Source organism: Eschrichtius robustus, chromosome 4 (assembly GCF_028021215.1).
Source record: "Eschrichtius robustus isolate mEscRob2 chromosome 4, mEscRob2.pri, whole genome shotgun sequence".
Classification (NCBI taxonomy): domain Eukaryota; kingdom Metazoa; phylum Chordata; class Mammalia; order Artiodactyla; family Eschrichtiidae; genus Eschrichtius; species Eschrichtius robustus.
Genome location: NC_090827.1, coordinates 119344349 through 119363719, shown reverse-complemented (window position 1 = coordinate 119363719; position 19371 = coordinate 119344349). Strand labels below are relative to the sequence as shown.

General features: G+C 36.4%; 1 protein-coding gene across 1 annotated transcript; it reads left to right on the top strand.

The window, feature by feature from the left end:
• Positions 1 to 1400: 1400 nt before the first annotated feature.
• GIMD1 (GIMAP family P-loop NTPase domain containing 1) lies at positions 1401 to 12394 on the top strand. The gene is made up of 3 exons (XM_068542304.1): positions 1401 to 1466; positions 2759 to 3153; positions 12134 to 12394. Exons 2-3 carry the CDS (start codon positions 2761 to 2763, stop codon positions 12392 to 12394), a joined length of 654 nt encoding a protein of 217 aa, XP_068398405.1. The 5' UTR covers positions 1401 to 1466; positions 2759 to 2760.
• The last annotated feature ends 6977 nt before the right edge of the window (positions 12395 to 19371 follow it).

Genomic DNA, 19371 nt, shown 5'->3' with positions numbered 1-19371 from the left:
AAGAAGAATGAACATCAATCATTAAACATCATCAAATACCAATACATTACCCTTCTATATGATCTCTAAGTTGACACAGATCTAAAACCTCCGTTAAATCTGTTGAAAATTATTATTATTTTTTTTTTTGAAAATTATTTTTAAATTCTGCAGTCTCATTAGAACTTTTCACTACACATATGAACTCTGAACTTTATTTTTTAAGCCATCAACTGTTGCACTCAGCAAATGATTTAAACTATGATTTCAAAGAAGGCACTTTGAAAACTAAAGACTTTCTATACTAGTCACTTTCTATAAGGGACATAGGAAAGAAGGCTTAGTTTTGCCCTTGTTCAAAAGATTTTCCACACAATTAATATGTGTTGATATAAATTGCCTAATTGAAGAATGTCAGTTTATGGTTTGCGGAAGAAAATGAAAATAAATTCTGGTTCGAAATCACTTCTTAGGAAACAGGCTGCTACTGCCACCTGGGGGAGGTTCTTTCTGCTTCATTCAAGAAAGCCAAATGTGCTTGTCAGAGGAATAAATCCCTTTTGTGTTTTCTTTGTCATATCCACACAGGAAGAAGACTTTTAAACTTTCTGCCCATGAAGTCATAAAGCATTCCAGATGTCTCCAAAATTCCTTCACACAGAAATACATACTTCACAAACTTTTTGAGAGGTACAGGAGAAGATGAACCAGAATATAATGGTATGAAGGTTTCTACAACTTAAAAACTAAGAAAGTATGTTGGAAAATATGGGTTATATACTAAAAAGTGGAAAAATCAAATTTAATCTTTTAGTAACAAAATAAAACCCCAATTTTTAAGCAAAATTTATTTGGCCTTAAGTTATAGTTAAGTACTCCTTTTCTGAAATATGTTATCATTAATTGATATGGAAACTGTATGTGTTGATATAATCATGCTAGTGATCACATCAAATAATAAATTTCAGTTGCATGGAAATAGCCAAGAGAGTTTTCTTAGAGAACTTTTGAATTTTTGAACTAAATACTGCTATGAAGTCAATATCTCTTGCATGTATATTACATATCTATTTGTTGAAACGTTTTCTTAAGTAGTAATATGTCAATTACAATGGAAAAAATTGTGACCATTGCTTTTCAATGTCTACTTTCTATTTAACACTTGCCAATCTTGCATTTCTTTAGGGTGTAAGATAAATTGTTACCTATTAGCAATTCTCTTAAACAAAGAAGTTAATCCTGGAAATAGAAGTTTCAGGAAGTACCTATTGCAGTTACACATCTGTCAGGTGACATAAAAAACTCAGTGCTGATTAGAGGAAGACAACTAATCATTTATAGAAAGGATTCTGGTAATAGATTAACTAAATAAAATACATACAGTATCAGTCTCAGAGTGGTACAGTGACACTGCCAGAAGGTTGAAGTTCATAACTGTACCAGCTTGAGGGAAGTCTGTGGAGAAAGCATTTTTAAGATTGGAAAAGGTAAGTGACATAGAGCGAATCGGTTGTGATTCCATAATTAATTCTTGAAAAAAAAATCACACATCTAATTCAGGAGTAAAAAGAAATCTGAGTGTCTATGGTGCAGCTGACACAGCTGAATGAGCTGGTGAGTTGGGGTCACCTTCAGGGACCCCTAAGGTGAGTGTCTTTTGTATGAGGGTGTGAGGTTCCTTCAACATGTTCATATTAGGGCCTGGAGTGAGTAGGGTGAGGGGCATCAGAGGACAAGAAAGGCCAGCGGTACATAAAACTTTATAGTTGAAGTACAAGTTATAAGCAAAAATAATAAATATGCAATATTAAATGTCTTTATTTCTGAATCAGCAGATTGAGTACATTTGGCAATTGGCCAGTAGCTCTGCCTTATCAATCTAATGAAAATGATGGATGACCTTAAAATGCTATAAGGGGCCTATGTTCTGCACAAAAAATAACTACATTTTAGGGGTGCTGTAAACGAAATAGATTCTCCCCAGGTTCTCCTCCCTCCTAACTGAACTGCACAATGTGTTGGCCTTTCCTTTCTTCATTGAAGAGCCAATACTTAACTATGATGAACCATGGAGATGTTTAATTATTTCATAACAGATATTACAAGTAGTTCTCATTTTCATCAGAATGTTGCCTAGTTGTTAAAAAATTAGTAAACAGGAACAGAAGTCTTCCTTTAATATTATTCATGTTTCATAGGACTGAAGCATTCAGGAATCAGGAAAGATAATTTTGTGCAGATGCCACTTGTATATTCAAGGGGTGGGGAGGTAGGGAGTGGGGAGGTGCGGAACGTTGTTTAAAATGCAAGAAGGGCCATTTCTTCCACTGTACTGTTCCTTCTTCTCCTCCAAGAGTGAATACTTTTCAAATATTGCTGCTACCTTTTTTCCTGAACTGAGAGACCTCAGGACCCCATTCCTAAACCAACTCACCTGTCACATTGATAAGTTAACATATGCCCCCTAAACATGGTTTACACCATCTTCATGTAATTTTTTTCCTAATTTTCCTGCAATTATTGTTTCCTCCTCCCTTCCTTATCTGTATTTGATTTCTCTCTCCTCTCCCACTGCAAACTACTAGTATTATTTCCATTTTCCCTTTGTCACTGAGGGGTCCCCACTTCAGTGGAGAGCTCTTCCATGCTTCAGACACTAAGAATAAGGGGAAAGAAAATCAAAGTCAATACTTGGGAGTGCTCTAGGCCAGGTAAGAAGCCTTATATTGGGGGCGTGTAGAAGCCTGACTGCTTATGCTGAGCCTTTGTTTACCCACAGCCATGATGGACTCCAATAAGATGACCATCAACTTGGTTCTCTTTGGCATGACTCAAAGTGGAAAAAGTTCTGCTGGGAACATTCTTCTGGGAAGCACTGACTTCCACAGCAGCTTTGCTCCATGTTCTGTGACCAAAGATTGCAGTCTGGGCCGCAGCTGTCACTTCCACAGCTTCATGCGTCGAGGCGGGCAAGAGGTAACCCTGCAGGTCCAGGTGCTGGACACTCCAGGTTATCCGCACAGCAGGCTGAGCAAGAAGCATGTGAAGCAGGAGGTCAGGGAGGCCCTGGCACATCACTTCGGGCAAGAGGGTCTGCACCTTGCACTGCTGGTCCAGAGGGTGGATGTGCCTCTATGTGAACAGGAAGAATCTTCCCCAGTCCAGATGATCCAGGTAATAAAAAAGAGGCAATTACACTGATGACATTATTCCCATTTGAAGGACATTATCTTAATAGGAAAGAACTATGAAAAACTGGTTAAAAGAATAGTTTTAAAGCAAGTAGTTTAAAACAAGTGCTGGTCACATAGAAATAATTGGTAAAAATTACTTGATTTTCCCACCAAGAGTCATTTTTACAATTTCCTTTAGAGGAATTCAGTCATTTTGTAACTGGGTCATAGAAAACAAAACAAAACAGAACAAAAAATGAGATACTGAACTTCAGAGGTTAACTAAGTCTCAAACCCGTAAGAACTGTGAATCTGATTGATTGTCAGTGTGGTCTCAGACGATCTGCATCAGAATCAGCTGAGCTGTTTGTTAAAAATGCAGATTCATCCAAGCCCTACTGAAACAGAATGTCAGGAGTAGAGCTTGCCTATCTGTATTTGCATAAACTTCCCATATATTTCTCTAAAACAGTGAAATTTTAGAACCACTGAACTAAAATACTTACTTGCATCCATTCAACATCAAGGGACAACCTCTTACAGTTCACCATAAACGGGGCGTTACTGTCTAATTCAGTCGCTGAACACTGTATTGAGCACCAGCACAGAGCTTAATGATTGGTGAGTAATGTATGAGCCCTGGTCTCAAAAAGCTCACAGTCGGGGCTTCCCTGGTGGCGCAGTGGTTGAGAGTCTGCCTGCTAATGCAGGGGACACGGGTTCGAGCCCTGGTCTGGTAAGATCCCACATGCCACAGAGCGGCTGGGCACGTGAGCCACAACTACTGAGCCTGCGCGTCTGGAGCCTGTGCTCCACAACAAGAGAGGCCGCGGTGGTGAGACCCGCGCACCGCGATGAAGAGTGGCCCCCGCTTGCCACAAATGGAGTGCCCTCGCACAGAGGCAAGGACCCAACACAGCCATAAAAAAAAAAAAAAAAAGCTCACATAGATAAACAAGCATAAGACAACGCATTAAGTGCCAAAGTAGGGCAATGTATAACTCCTCAGTGAAGGAGACCTACACCACGGTAAATATTCAGGGGAGATTTATACTTTATTAACAGGAAAGAAATCAGGAATTTCAGAAGCTTTGCTTGTTTCATCATCTGTAGGGTGAGTAACTGCTCCATGCTAGCCATGAGAAGATCACAGGGACCTCAGGGTGAACAAAAATAACATATGCCACTTTTGACTAGTGGTTCATCCCTGTTTGTTCATTTATTCAATTTCTTGATTCTCCAGTCTGGGGCCACCGAAATTTAACTGCTGGACTTGACTAGTATTATTCAGTAGCCTCATTAAGTCACTGAGCTCAGAGAACACATCTCTCCTAGAAGCTTCACAAGTAAACTACATGAAGAATAGAGAGTAGACATTTTTAACTCAAAATGAATTTGTATAAATGCTTATTCTTCTTTTGGTCCCATCTCTGATTATGCTCATGTAGAATCTGTTACACTTAGAAAAACAGTATACTTTGCTTTAAAGAAAGATATTTCCTTTAACTAGTAAAGGCATAAGATTGTTCTAAATGACAGACACACGTTTTGTTTTTCAGTAACTGTGCATGTTTCTAAAAAAAAAAAAAAAGCCATATGTGTAATCACAAGAAACTAGCGGAAAAAATTAGGGTGACAAGAGTATAAAAATAATCCTCATCATCTAACTCCTGAAAAATCAAGGACATTCTGTACAAAAGCAAAGAAGAAGAAAAGAAGATGATTGCAATTAAGAAACAATGTGGAATCTAAGAAAGCCCATAAACCACCCCCCAACCAATTAAAGCCTGCATTTCAAACAATATTTCTGGTAGAAATCAAGTGGGGCAGGGGGTAGGGGGGACCTGCAGCCATACAGTCAGTGTAACTTTTAAACAGTTTTAAAAATTCATTTAAAGTTGCTATTAAATAGACATTTAGCTTAAGCTATAGATGGATGTAACCCACTAAATTCAGTAAATGCATAAATAGTTCTCAAAAACTAACCTGACCCTCTCCATATGTCTCCAGATTTTTCTTTCTGCTGGTCCAGACAGGATATTTTAAGAGACATACATTTTGAAAATAGATTTTTCCAGTTTTAGGATATGGAACAATATTGTAATTCCCTAATTGTTTTTTATGCAAGTGAATTTGATTCATACATGTCTCTGATCCTTTTAAGTGGTATTTGGCATATAGCCTTCTCCTCTTATGGCTACCTTCCTTACGTCAGTGGCCAATTCAGGAGCTGAAGGCACAGAGGAGATGGGCTAGGGAAAAACTCAGATCCAGAATAGTTTTTTCGAGAATAAATAACTTCTGTCTCCCGGGAGAACTCAGCAGCCAAGATTTAGTATTCCTCAGAGGGGCCTCGACCCCTAAGAGGCACTGCAGTCCTATTCTGGGCTTACCACCTTGATCTTTGGTTGAAGATTGCCTAAGCACAGGCTGGCTGTTTATGACCTTCTTCCTGAAGGTGCCTCAGATACTAGTGGCAACCGTCTGGATATGCTCACAGATTGGGAGCAGCTGCAGAATGTCTGAATATTCAACAGGACCAACAGCTGTTAGGAAGGAGCAAGGAGTTGCTAAGGTCCTCTGGTTTCAGACACAGTCTGGATTTCTCCTTCTTCCTGGCTCATGCAAAATGGGGAATAGAACATCTGCCTTCCCCTTTTTCTTTCCCCCTTTCTGGGAGCACTGATGCCTTCCATGGAAGTAGTCTGCAAGGCCAGTGCCAGAGAAGTGACCTCTTCTTTCCTGTACCTCTCTGTTGTCTCTTTAAATATCTCTCAATTTGTGCTCTAATATTTTACAGAGGGGTTATAAGCTGCCAACTGTGACAACTGAAACAGTTCCTCAAATCATCCCTTTTTCTTTATGTTAGGCCTTCACTAATTTACAGTAAAATGGTGGAGATGTCAGTGAGTCATCTCCCCAAAATTGGGAAATAAAGGGAATGATTCATCTGAATGTTATCTATCATTTTAATTTTTTAAAAACTCCCCCAATAATAGAGCAGAGCATATATAATAAAGTCACCTTAGGGAAAGTGCTAGCATACAGCCAAACTGCACCAGGAATTGAATCCAGGAATTGACTAAATTCTTTCCATGATCATGGTATCATGTACATATTACCACTGTATATATTCAGGCTTCAAGCATGTATTTTAATTTCGAATGAACAACTCAGCTGCTGATGTTACAGATGGGTGTACACAGGAAAGGTTCAGAAAGGCCAATGTAAGGCCTGAACATACTAAACAAAGATCATGGGCGTAGGTGTTCTATAGAATTCAGTTGAAAAATAAGCCTGTTACAGTTCTAGGTATATGACTATAAATGTTACTAAGACTTTCCTGGTTTCAGTTCCTCACTTATAAAATGGGGATAATTTACCTAATTGAAGAGTTCTGAGGGCTATATTTAATAAATGTAATGTGCTTGGCATTGTGCCTGAATTACAGCAGGTTCATAGTAGGTTTGCAGAAAATTGCCATTACTATTATTGTTTTTATTGCCATCAGCACTACCTAGATTGTGATGAGTACTTATTCAAATGAACTACTAGATATAAGCAACATATTATAGATGTTAAGAGCATGGGTGGAGTAAGTTATATCTGTGTTCAAGTTCCTACTTAGCTACTCGCTTTGTAACCCTGGGCAAGTAACTTCTCCAAACTTCAATCTTTTCATTGGTAAATTGGGAAAGATAATAGTTTATTGCGGAAGATAATAGTTTACTGGGTTACTTTTGGAATTAATGTCATATTAAGATAATAGTAAATTAACTCAGACACTGGCACATGGCAAGTGCATAATAAATGCTACCTATGATCACTGTGACTTTATTGTTAGTATTTGTTTTACCCTAAAATTGGGACATATTATATGTAGCCTTCTTTGGGATTATTTTGATAGGCTTCAGAAGAAAGTAAGAGTGAAATAAAACTTACACAGTCCTGATTTATAGGAACTTCCTTATTAATTTAGAAAAAAATCTGGGAAAAAAGTTCACTGGCTTAGTAATGTTAAACTAAGAAGCCCCGGGCTTCCCTGGTGGCGCAGTGGTTGAGAATCTGCCTGCTAATGCAGGGGACACGGGTTCGAGCCCTGGTCTGGGAAGATCCCACATGCCACGGAGCAACTAGGCCCGTGAGCCACAACTACTGAGCCTGCGCGTCTGGAGCCTGTGCTTCGCAACAAGAGAGGCCGCGATAGTGAGAGGCCCGCGCACCGCGATGAAGAGCGGCCCCCGCTTGCCCGAACTAGAGAAAGCCCTCGCACAGAAACGAAGACCCATCACAGCCAAAAATAAATAAATAAAAAATATGGCCTCGAGGAGCCCTCCCAGGAGTGCCAACCCACAAACATTTAAAAAAAAAAAAAAAAGAAGCCCCAATTTAGTGTGAAGGACAGGGGTCCCCTGCCAGTCAAGGAACCTCTGTTACAGGCCCAAGTCTGCCAATAATCAGCTATGTGGCTTTGGCCAAGCCATTTAATATCACAAGGCCTTAATACCCTCATCTGTAAAATAAAGCCATTTTGACAGATGATCTCTAAGGTGGACTGTTCTCTAAATCTGATCTAAGGAGGCGTATCATTCAGCTTTGGCTCTCTAAGAAGGAGAATGTGGTGCTCCGAGTGGGAGGAGAGTAAGGGAAAAGCATAAAATAGAAAGAATGGACCTTACTGTCCTCCTGATCCATGATAATGTTTTTCTCAGTTGATGTAATAGTTGGCTTTTTTTAAAGTTTCCCCCTAAAATGTCCAGATGCTATGATTTCATCAACCACAAACAAGTGGGGCAGGGCTGGTGAGGTCCTGGGAAAATGAACGTAATTCCTGGAAAACAAAGTTTATATCCTAACTAGTTGTCCCAAAAGGACTAGATGGACTCATACCCATTAGCACTTTGAAACCAAACAACTCATGACTGATTGTAAAATTTCCATCTAGCTTAGTACTATATTTAAATTATTAACACCAGATAACTTACATTAACTTATCTTTTTCTTGGATTTTTTATGTGAGGTATCAATCAAATGTGATTATTCTTTCTCTGGATCCATAAAGAATGTTTGGCCACTAACATGATGACTATACACCAAGTGACACTACTTTCAAATATTCAACTATTTGCTGGCCAAAAATCAATCTAAAGAATATAAGCTAAATCAACCGTTCTCTTCTATTTTTGGCAGTAATTCAAAAGTGCAATTTCTCTCACAGTTTAGGACATGAGCATCCTTTCATAAATAATTATCAACAGGTAAAAAATTTGCAGTGGCTGAACACATGGACTTGTAAGTGGTGTCAAGCTTACAAATCTATTATCCTTAGGCGCTTTAACTCATTTTTCCCGAATGATATTATGGTTTAAAGTATAGAAGATGTCTGGTGGAGACAAACAGGCAACGTGTTAATGTTACAATACAGAAAGTCAGGAACTAAAAACACACTGTGAATGTTATACCCTTTAATGCAATAAGTACTAACCTAGCAAGAGAATTCTATGTTATAATATATAACTCAGGAGAGAATCACTTGAGCCAAACAGTTTATTTAGCATGAATTTTTATAATGGTGATGTTGTAAAAATATTTAATAATAAATATAGCCCCTGCATCAACCAATATCCAGGGAATAGGTCTGGGGGTAACACTCAAGGGGTTAAGGACCGTGGCTATTTATTAACTTGTATTAAACATTTCAATATCCTGACAATCAACATGAATGCATCAATAATGCGCTGAGTGAATACCAGGTCTGGCTCTAAATTTGAGAAACTTCTAGAGACAAGAGTGATGAAGGATCAATAGTTGTATAGAAATAAAATCCCAATACTATACAATTCCCAATAATGCTCAATCACTTTCTTTACTTGGTATGTCTTTACTGCCTGAGAACTCCTTTGTTAATTCCTATGCTCGAGGCATCATCACATGCCAGAAACTTTTTCTGACCCCTCCCTTTACCCCCAGTTTCCACCTCTCCCATCCAAAACTAGGCTAAATGTTTGCCTCTATAGTGCCAATATATTTTCTATCATAACACTTGCGATTACAACAAACTGGAAGTATTTTTTTCCTGTCTGTCCCTCTTCCTTAGACCTAACTTTAGTTAGTAAACAAGAATCTCCACTAGATATAAGCAGGAAATGTACCTGTCTTGTACCACTCCTTGTCCCCAAAACAAAGTAGACCCTCAATAAGTATTTGCAAAAGGAATAAATCCCCTAGAGTGCTTTTTAAAATTCACATTCCCAAGCTCCACCCCTAAAGATTTTGATGCATTTTTAGCAAGCATCCCAGGTGATTCTGATGTAAATGGCCCAGAAATCTCTATTCCCCGAACCTAAATCTGATATATTTAGCACTTCATTAATTTTTCAACCATTTGGATTAATTTGCTGGGGCTGTGATAAAAAGTATAATTAACTGGCTGGCTTAAGAAACAGAAATTTATTGTCTCTCAGTTCTGGACGCTGGAAGTCTGAAACAGGTGTTGGCAGGGTTAGTTCCTTCTGAGGGCTGTGAGTGAAGGATCTGTCCAAGGATTCTTTCCTTGGCTTATGGATGGCTGTCTTTATGCTCACCTGGTGTTCTTTCTGTATTCATGTCTTTGTCCAAATTTGTTTTATAAGGACATATTGGATTAGAGTCCCACCCTAATGATCTTAATTAATTGCATCTGCAATAACCCTATTTCCAAATAAAGACACTTCTGAGGTACTGGAGGTTACGACTTCAACATATCGATTTGGAGAAAGGGGTTACAATTCAACCTACAACAGGGTTTATTTATTTTGCAATTCTCTGACTTCTCTCTCACAAGAGACGTGTTAGAGTATATAGAATATACGACAAACTCTGAAGAGGTCTGGTAATTTTGCTATGTCACTATTAGCTAAAATGTGATGTTGACATTGCACATATACTTTGATTTATAAAAGAGCTATGTTCTTTAAAGGTTGGGTTAAAGTTTTGCTAATTTGCGTTTTAAAGGCACATAAGCATATGCCAATTAAAGTACTTCTTTGAAAAATTCTTTTGTAAAGTTCAGAATCTTTCTGTTTAAATAATTATTCCCTAATGAACTGATCTGGAAATGTCTGAGGATTTTCTTGAAGCAGGGCATTTCAGGAGAACTAGAAATATACAATTATTCTATGGTATAAACAGACACATTTCGAACAGATATGAGGAAAAATTTTGGACCTATACCTTGAGAGAGTCCCTCTGAATACAAAATAGAAAGTGCAGATTACAGGCGAATTTGTGATAATGAACTAGAGTAGAAAAGTTTTACAGGAAAGTACAATTTTGTGTCCCAACAATTAAATTTCAAAATTGAGGACTCAAAATTAATAAATAAAACCCTAAACCTTCTATTTGAGATGATGGTGAGGGTCTACATTCCAAATTAATACAACATATTTATTAAGAGTTTACAATGTATTAGAGGCTTTGATTGATAAAGAAAGACATAGACTTTGCCTTCAAAGGGGTCATGGCCAACTTATAGAAATAAATGTGAAAATGAATAGCTCTGATAAAAGTCAGACTGTGTTAGGAGTTATAATTGGTAACCACAGTCTTGAGATGTTTCTAACTTAAATATATTGTCCCACAGTTCCTGTATTTTCATATTAGATTTACATGTCCTGATTCTTCCTTCCTCCCTCCTTCCCTTCCTCTTTCTTCCTGCTTTCCTTTTTCTTTCTTTCCTGCTCTCCTTCTCTCTTCTCCCTTTCATCTTTTTTCAGTTGTTCAATATTATAAATATGAATCCTATATTCATTCAAAACAGTTTCCCAAACTGCCATCCAATTTTTTCAAGATTTTTATAAACTAGAGTTTGTGCTAATGCCTCTGTTTGTACTCAACCTCTTTATACATCAGTTTCTCCATATCATAATGGTATCTCCCACAAATCACCATGTTGAGCTTCGAAAGAGATAAAGTATGTAAAGCGCTTAGCATAATATCCGGCACTAAATATTAGTTGTTCTCCCGTCTTTTTTTCTTTTAATTATTATACGTTGGATATTTCTTCTTATGTTTATTCCTTAGCATTTAATACTTCTCTTGCTATTATAAACTGGTAGCAGCTTTGGAAATATTTTTGTTATGGGAGTGTTTGAAATGGAAGGAATTTTACTGTCACATTGTCATGATTTCATATAACTTTGGAAACATTCAAAAAACTTAAATGGTTATTTCTATATGCCTTTCATATTGCATGAACAATCTGCCATGTGCTATTACTTCTGCTTTATATCAGCTCATTTTCACTAATCAGACAAGAATTTATTACATAACCAACTTCTACATATTACTAAACAAAGGAATACCAGTCTGCAGTGTTTTTCACCCACATTAGAGGAAGTCAACCGATAAATTGGGTTTGATTCCAGTTATGTGAAGAGGATGCGAGTCACAGTAATATTTTGTAGTTGTTCCAAATTACCAAATGTATTTTGATCTTAGCATTTCCATTACATGTCATCTGATTAATTGATAGATTGTAACCAGATTATGTAATTATAAATCCTTAGAAAATGCTTTCAGCGATGATAACGCAGCATTCCTACAGAAAGATATGACAATTCCCTTGGGCAAGGTGCTCTGACAAAGGAATTCAGTGGTTCTAAAAGATTCAGGTTGACAGGCAAGTATAAATGACTGCTGAATGTTGCAAACGTAATTAAATCATATGCAGCATTGATAATATGCAGTTTTGAGGTTGTATATACATAAATTATAACAACAAAATAAAATGGAGAACTAAAGCCTTTTCTTAAAGAAAGCCCACTCATCTCTGTCCATTTGCTTACATTACTTGACCCCATCGTCACTTCCATTATATATTTCAGCTTTTAGAAACATAATGAGGTACAGATCTACTGACTGTGTTAAACCATAGTAACTCCTCAGCTCTTCTTTGAGAAATATAGTCCAAGGCTAATAGCCATTTAACTTCTCTCTTTCAGGAACTTCTGGGACATGCTTGGAAGAATTACACTGCCATTCTTTTCACCCATGCAGAAAAAATCGAAGAGGCTGGGCTCAATGAAGATGAATACTTACATGAGGCCTCTGATACACTGCTAACCCTACTAAATTCTATTCAGCGCAGATATATTTTCCAGTATAAAAAAGGAAACTCGCTTAATGAACAAAGACTAAAAATCTTAGAAAGGATCATAGAATTTATAAAAGAAAATTGTTACCAAGTTCTTACCTTTAAATGAGATTTAGGTGAAAGGAAAAGGGCTTTGGGTTTTAGAGCCAGCAACCTGGTTTCAAAAGTGCCTTTGTTAGCATGAATGTGGACCATGAGAATTTCCATGTGCTGCCAGCGAGAGTGTACATTGGTATAACCACTTTGGAAAACTGTTTGGCAATTAAAAATAAGATTTCTAAGGCAAATCCTATGACACAATAATTACACTCTGAAGTATATATCCAACAGAAATGTATACATTTGTGCACTAAAAGACACGTATGTACAAGAATGTTCATAGCAGTACTATATTCATAATAGCTAAAAACTGGAAATTATCCAAATGTCTACTAAGAGTAAAACGGATAAGCAAATTGTGGTATATTTAAACAATGAAATATTATACAGTAATGAGAATGAGCAAACTACAACTGCATGTAACAAGATCGATGAATTACACAAACATAATGTTGAAAGAAAGAAGCCAGACATAAAAGAATACATACTCTATGATTTCATTTGTATAAATTTCAAAAACAGTCAAAACTAATGTAATTTTAACTATTTTGACGTGAGAAGTTGGAAGTCAAGTTACCCTTGGTGGAGTGGGGGGGATAGTGAGTGAAAGCACACACCGGGGCGGCTTCTCAGATTCCAGTAATGTTCTATTTCTTGATCTGGAAGTTGGTTTCACAGAGTGTGTTCCCATTGGGAAAATTCGACAATAGACACTTCTGACTTACGAACTGTTTACTATAGATGTTATACTTAAATAAAAGTTAAAAATGAATAAATTATTATCCATATTTTCAAAACTTGCTCCACGGCTTACTTGATCCTAAAAAATTAAACTTGTGAAGGCCTGTTCCTCATGTGAGATACCTACTTCATATTTACTGTAATGATGAAACAACTTAGCACATATTAGACGCTCAGTAAATGTTAACTTCCTCTTCCACTTTCATATAACCCCTGGTTCCTATTAAGGCTTGGAAATACAGGTAAAAGCTCAGAGCCGAACCCTGCAGCAGAAATAACTGTTAACAATTGTAATAACCAAATATGAATAAAGCTTTGACTGAAAAAGAGGCTTCCAGTCTACCTTGGAAGGTCGGTCAATTTGGATTAGTAGAGAGATCCAGGATAAACTCAAAGGCAGCAGTGAGGATCGAAGGAAAATAATTCTAGTCAATCGTAACAGCCAAGTCCATCAACAAGTCAGTATCAGATCACCCTCAGGTTTAACATCTGCGCATGAGCATTATCATTTATAAGATTCTTTCCTAAGGTAGTCCCCAATTTACAAACAGCTTATTTTCATAAAGTTAATTTGTAAATTGCTTTTTTAGTGTGTATTATACTTTATTTTCCATTAAAAACAGGATTACAGCTCGCGGTTGTTCTCCCAGACTAATCCTCAAAAGCGTACTTAATGTTTAATATTACCTGAACTTCTAGCACAAATTTATAAAGTATTTCTAAGGGAAAGCATAATACAAATTCCAACCTGAAACAACATCTCTATTTCTCTGTATGGTCCCCGTCTATCATTGTGCGTCCAGGATTGTAAAGTGGGAGCCTCAACAATTGGGCTGAGTTTTGGAAGTTAAGTAAAAACTGACCCTTCCCCAGGGGTTAGTGGCTTGGTGACAGAAAGTTGAAGTTGAGAAGTTGAAACTGCAGTGACTAGTGAATAGTGGAAAATTCATGTTCTGAGCTCTTCATTCATGTGATGTCAGCTAACTCTTTACAGAACACAAATACTAGTTAGCTAAAGGAAAGATATGTTGCGCAGAATCATTAAGGAGTCAAGATCTCTGAGGCTGGCCTAGTGTTAATGATTAACAGAGCAAAGGTGCTTCTAGTTTCAAAGAGGAAGACTTCTGTGATGTTTTTCCCTGAATTATTTATTTTTAAATTTGTGTATATATATATATTTTACATAAATCTCTGAATGTGATATTACATATTTGACTTTTCTTTAGTCATCTTATATTTTGCTTTTTTCAGTAACAGTTTATGTAACTATTCCTCTATTGATATGCATTCCAGTTTTCTGCCAACTATTCTTGTACATATTTTTTAATATAATATTGTTTCTTTTCTGTAAGTTATATTCCCAAGAGTGGGATTTCTCGGTTGAAGTATATATACACTTTAATTTTAATATATCTTACTCAATTTTTCATATGTGTTGCAACAAACTTAATTTTCAACAATGTTTGAGAACCCTTTTCCTATATTCTTGTCATCAGTGTTATCATCTTACACACCTATTGCTAACACCAGTTTGCTAAATGTAAAACTGTACCTTACTTACTGTTTACCTTAATTTGGATTTCCCAGACTACTCCCTAACTGGAGCATTTTTATAAGCATGTTGGTCATTTAGATTTACTCTTCTATGAACTGCCTCTTCACATTATTTACCTTTTTTTGTCATTTACTATTGGATTGCTTCACACACAGTTTCTTTGCTTGACAAAAACTTCAGTCAGGCTCCTGAACCTTCTCCTAGGCCCATGTGTGCTTAATTTAGTTTTGGCAAGAACCCTGCTAAGTCAGTTTACCAGAACCCTTTACCTTCAATATCTGATCAGGTTCCTTGTCTAACCACCCTGGCCTCTCTCCAGCAAAGATCCTGTTAGGCGGGTTTACCCAGACTCCCTCTGACCCTTCCTTGTAGTTCCCTCTTGGTAATTTTCCATCCAATGATCCCCACCCTGCTCCTTGGCTATAAATTCTCACTTGCCCATGCTGTATTCAGAGTTGAGCCCCATCTTTCTCCCTCACAGTAAATTCCCATTTGAGCGGTCCCTCTACCTATCTTGATGGTCCTGAATAAAGTCTGCCTTATCATCTTTAACAAGTGTCACTGAGTATTTTTTCTTTAACACTTCCTGCTTGCTAAATCTGAAGAGCTCTACATACATTACAAATATTAGTCCTCTGCCTTTCAGATTGCAAATTTTTTTCAATTGTTATTTGTCCTTCAGTTTTGGTTATGGTAACTTTTGCCAAAATAAATGTGAATTTTCTTACAGTTATATATTTTTATGTACAATGTACAAAACTGGGATTTAGTTTCATTTCCTTTTAGATGGGTAACCAATTATATCTGCTCTACTTATTAAATAATTAATAACTTTCCTACTGAGATAGGTAGATAGGTATATAAATATATATCTTCTTTATTTCTGGATCTATTCTGGATTCTTAATTCTTTTCCATTATCTATCTGATTTATATCACTATTAATACCATAATGATTTAATTTGGATGGTTTTATATCCTTCCTTGATATGTAGGATGGCAAGCTTCCCTTAGTCTTCTTTTCTCAACATATTTTCTGGCTACTCCCAGTCATTCATTTATATACAGTATTTCAGATCTAATTTTGTCTAATTTCAAAAGAAAATTCTTTTGAATTTATGACAAAGGACATTTTGTAATATTAAAATCCTCCCATGCAAGCATACAGGATGTTTCTCCATCTTATGTTTATTATTTTTTATATTACTGTATTTCTAACATTTTTCTTTTCCTTAGTTTTGCCAATTTGATAAAGTTGCTATTCAGTTTTTCTTCTTGATAATTTGGACATTCTACTCTAATTAATACCCATTAAGAATTATTTCTTTGTCCCCGAATTCAGAATGAAGTACATACTTCTCTGCCATTGTTTGATAACAAAGTAGAACTATTTCCCTAACCAAGAACTCTTTCCCCACTGCATTATCCCCTCAACTATTTAAATAAGACCTTTAGAACACTTTCATTTCCTCCCTATCCTTTTCTCCTTACCCCATCTTCCCTATGGAAGAAGTCTTTGGAATGTTTTTCCTTTCTCCTTATTACTAGATTTTGCTAAGAGAGTTAATTATTTCCCCTTACAGATCGACCCTTATGTTTCAAAAGTCCCTTCTTATCATTTACATTGAGCATTCCTGGTAGTTTATCATTATCTCTTTTACTTAATATACAAATATTAGAAAGTCCATTCCTCACCATTGTTTTCTTTTCTCTTATCTTCCCCCATCTTTCTAGTTAGTGCATTTTCCTAATACACTCTGCATTCTAGTGTAGTACCCCAGAGGCATTAATTCCAGACGTGGTTTTCCATGAACCACTATGCAATAGCAATTCTAGCTCCTCATAATAATCAGCATAGTGGATGTAGGGAAATAATTTGTTAGTTGGTAATGGGGTAGTTAAACCATAAGAATAGCAAGGCACTGAAGCGAACATCTACCTGAAGCTGGTTGTTCGGCTTTTTCTGGATGACATCACATGTATATCAAATTGAATAAACTCACCATTACTAGAGATAATTACAACTTGCAACAAAACAACCATGTGATCAAAATTAGCTGTAGGTAAAATAAATGATGTCCAGAAAGTTCATCTTTGGCATCCTGCCACCTTTCCTATTAGACTCTATAATTTGCACTCTTTCCTCACATCCCTCCAGGCGCCCTTCTCACCTGGAAGACAAAAATCTCTACTCAACTTTGTATTTGAAAACGCTTTGAACATTTTAGATGATTGGAAGATAGTATACATGATACTCTTGTGCAGCTGGGGTTGGATCCTCATTAGTACATACTATCTTGGGAAATTAGTAATTCATCTCTAATACTAACTAGTTCTGACCCTTACTAGGTTGGTTCATCTAGATAACATTACCTCAATCAGCAATTTCAGGCTTTCTTTTTGTAGTTATGTTTATCTACACTCTGCCTTGTTAAATAAGAATTTGCTTAGGTTTTCTCTTCTATTGATTTTCAAGCATATCACAATTCTTTTACAAAAGGCTATTTTTAAGTGGCATTGCTATTTCCCATATTCTCACTCAAACTTTATTTAAAAAATAAGTTTCTTTTCACAAGCATCAGAAGTTTTTATTGCCAATTCATATGCTTTAAGAGAAAATGTTATCCTTTCACATGAATACTGAAAGCTACGGAAAAAGTTATTTCTACCAAAATCATTCTCTTTTGCTAAACTTATTAAAAGTGACTTTCTATTTGCATTTTTCATTAATCTTTTTCAAAGAGAAATCAAATTGTGGTGTTGATTTTGGATGACTCCTGCACTGTTCTTTCCAAATTCCCCAGTTGTGAAAAGCTGAGTGGGGTTTTAAATTAACAAGTATCAGCCAAATATCTTAGGGCTGAAAAGTTAAGTGGATGCATATATTGAGAACATTTCTCTACTGGGATGTATGATATTCTAACGAGGCCATTTACAAAAACAAATGTAAAACTTTGTCAGAGCAGCCTTGATGTGAAGGCTCATCACGTGAATGCCACGAAGAAATAAGCAGACATTAATAACTGCTATTTGAACAATTCTATATGCATTATGTAGCAATAGGATAGTCAAGAAGAGTAGTTAGCCTTTTCATTTAAAAGGATTATTCTTTTTTCTTGCAATTATCGAGCCCCAGGTTTGTTTCTGCTGCTGTTGCTAAGGACAATAGCCTGCCAGATAGGAAATGATGTTGATGAAGACATAAAATAACACTTACACGCATATTTTACTCAAAAAGCCAGAGAACTGGGAATAGGGTATGTTAGGAAGGGGGTGGGAGTAACGAAGGGGAAGGGAAAAAACCGAACAAGGGAATACATAAGGGTGAAAAAATATAATGTACAATAATTAATTCATACTCTGAAATTCCAGATGGCTCACTTTCAAACTAACAATTATTTCATTGTTCTGGGTCCTTTCTCTAATTTTTTTTACAGTTATACTCCTATGAATTATCTCTGCCAAAACTCATCCAAAGTTAGAACCGTAACTATAAGAAGTATGATAAGCAACAATGTATATATAAATTACTAATTCTTTTCCATTCCAAAAAGTTGGTGTCTGAAGAAGATCCAGTTTTGCATAGAGGCATATTAGCCATTAGCAACTATCTTTGTTTTCATTATTATTGTGAAACTTTGGGTTATCACCCAAAAAGCACTGCAGATGTGTAAAACTATAGAGGTGTTCCTGGTTTAAACACATACTTTTTCTATCTATCTATCTATCTATCTATCTAGAACTTAGTGACATCCTTCTTAAGTAGACTTCTGGGATAGACTGTCATTACAGGATCAGTGCCCTCGACAAGAGTGTACTCAAAGAATCAAGGCACATACACGGTTCTTTAGAAAGCCAACAGCTGCCAGCAGCGGCAGCCTAGTTTTGCCAAGTGATTCTTCCTAAGAATTTCCTCAGCAAAAAGAAAAAACTTGATAAATTCTCTTTGTAACCACTCCAAAGGAGTGTTTAATGACCTCTTCTCTCCCTTTAAAATCGCTTAAGTACTCCACTAAAGGAGCTGCCTTAATCTCCTTACATGAACTAATGAAATTTAGGGTTTTTTAAAACTTATTATTATCTTTCCCTACAGTTTAGACAAAAGAGAAGTTAAACTTCTCATTCAAATATAAGAAACCACATGACTATTTGAGAAAGAAAGCATATTATAATGGAGAAAAGCAGAATATTAGTAAAATCTAGGTTTCGGCTAGTTATACCTTAGCACCAGCATTTACGTAAATTTTCTGTTGATTCTTTGGGGTAAAATAGCTGGCTTACCTCTAGGGAGTTAAATTGAAAAGATGTGTTGAAACTACTTAGCTAGCTATAAAGCATTAAATATCTTACTAATAATTCTACAATAAAATCCATGACATTAGACAGATATTATTAATATATCCCCCTCACTTGGAAGGCAAAGCTCTCTCCACAAGACAGCAATTTGCAATATTATTTGTAGGTGTGTTACATTAATTTGCTTCACTAGTTTTTATTTTGTATCTTGGCAATAAAGTTTTAGTCTACACACCATTGCACAGCACTTAGAACCAGGACTGTGTCACAATTTATGTAGCCAAAGTACACAGCTAACACTGCACACTTTGATATTTTTACATTTTTAAAGGTACAACATATAATTTCCCTAGAAAATTAAGTATACTCATGCCCCTTTAATGTCCTTCTCATAAG

Excerpts from the sequence above, each read along its gene's own strand:
- GIMD1 (XM_068542304.1), top strand. The coding sequence starts at position 2,761 with ATGATGGACTCCAATAAGATGACCATCAACTTGGTTCTCTTTGGCATG. Across the intron at positions 3,154-12,133 it reads CCCCAGTCCAGATGATCCAG|GAACTTCTGGGACATGCTTG; the intron begins GTAATAAAAAAG and ends TCTCTCTTTCAG.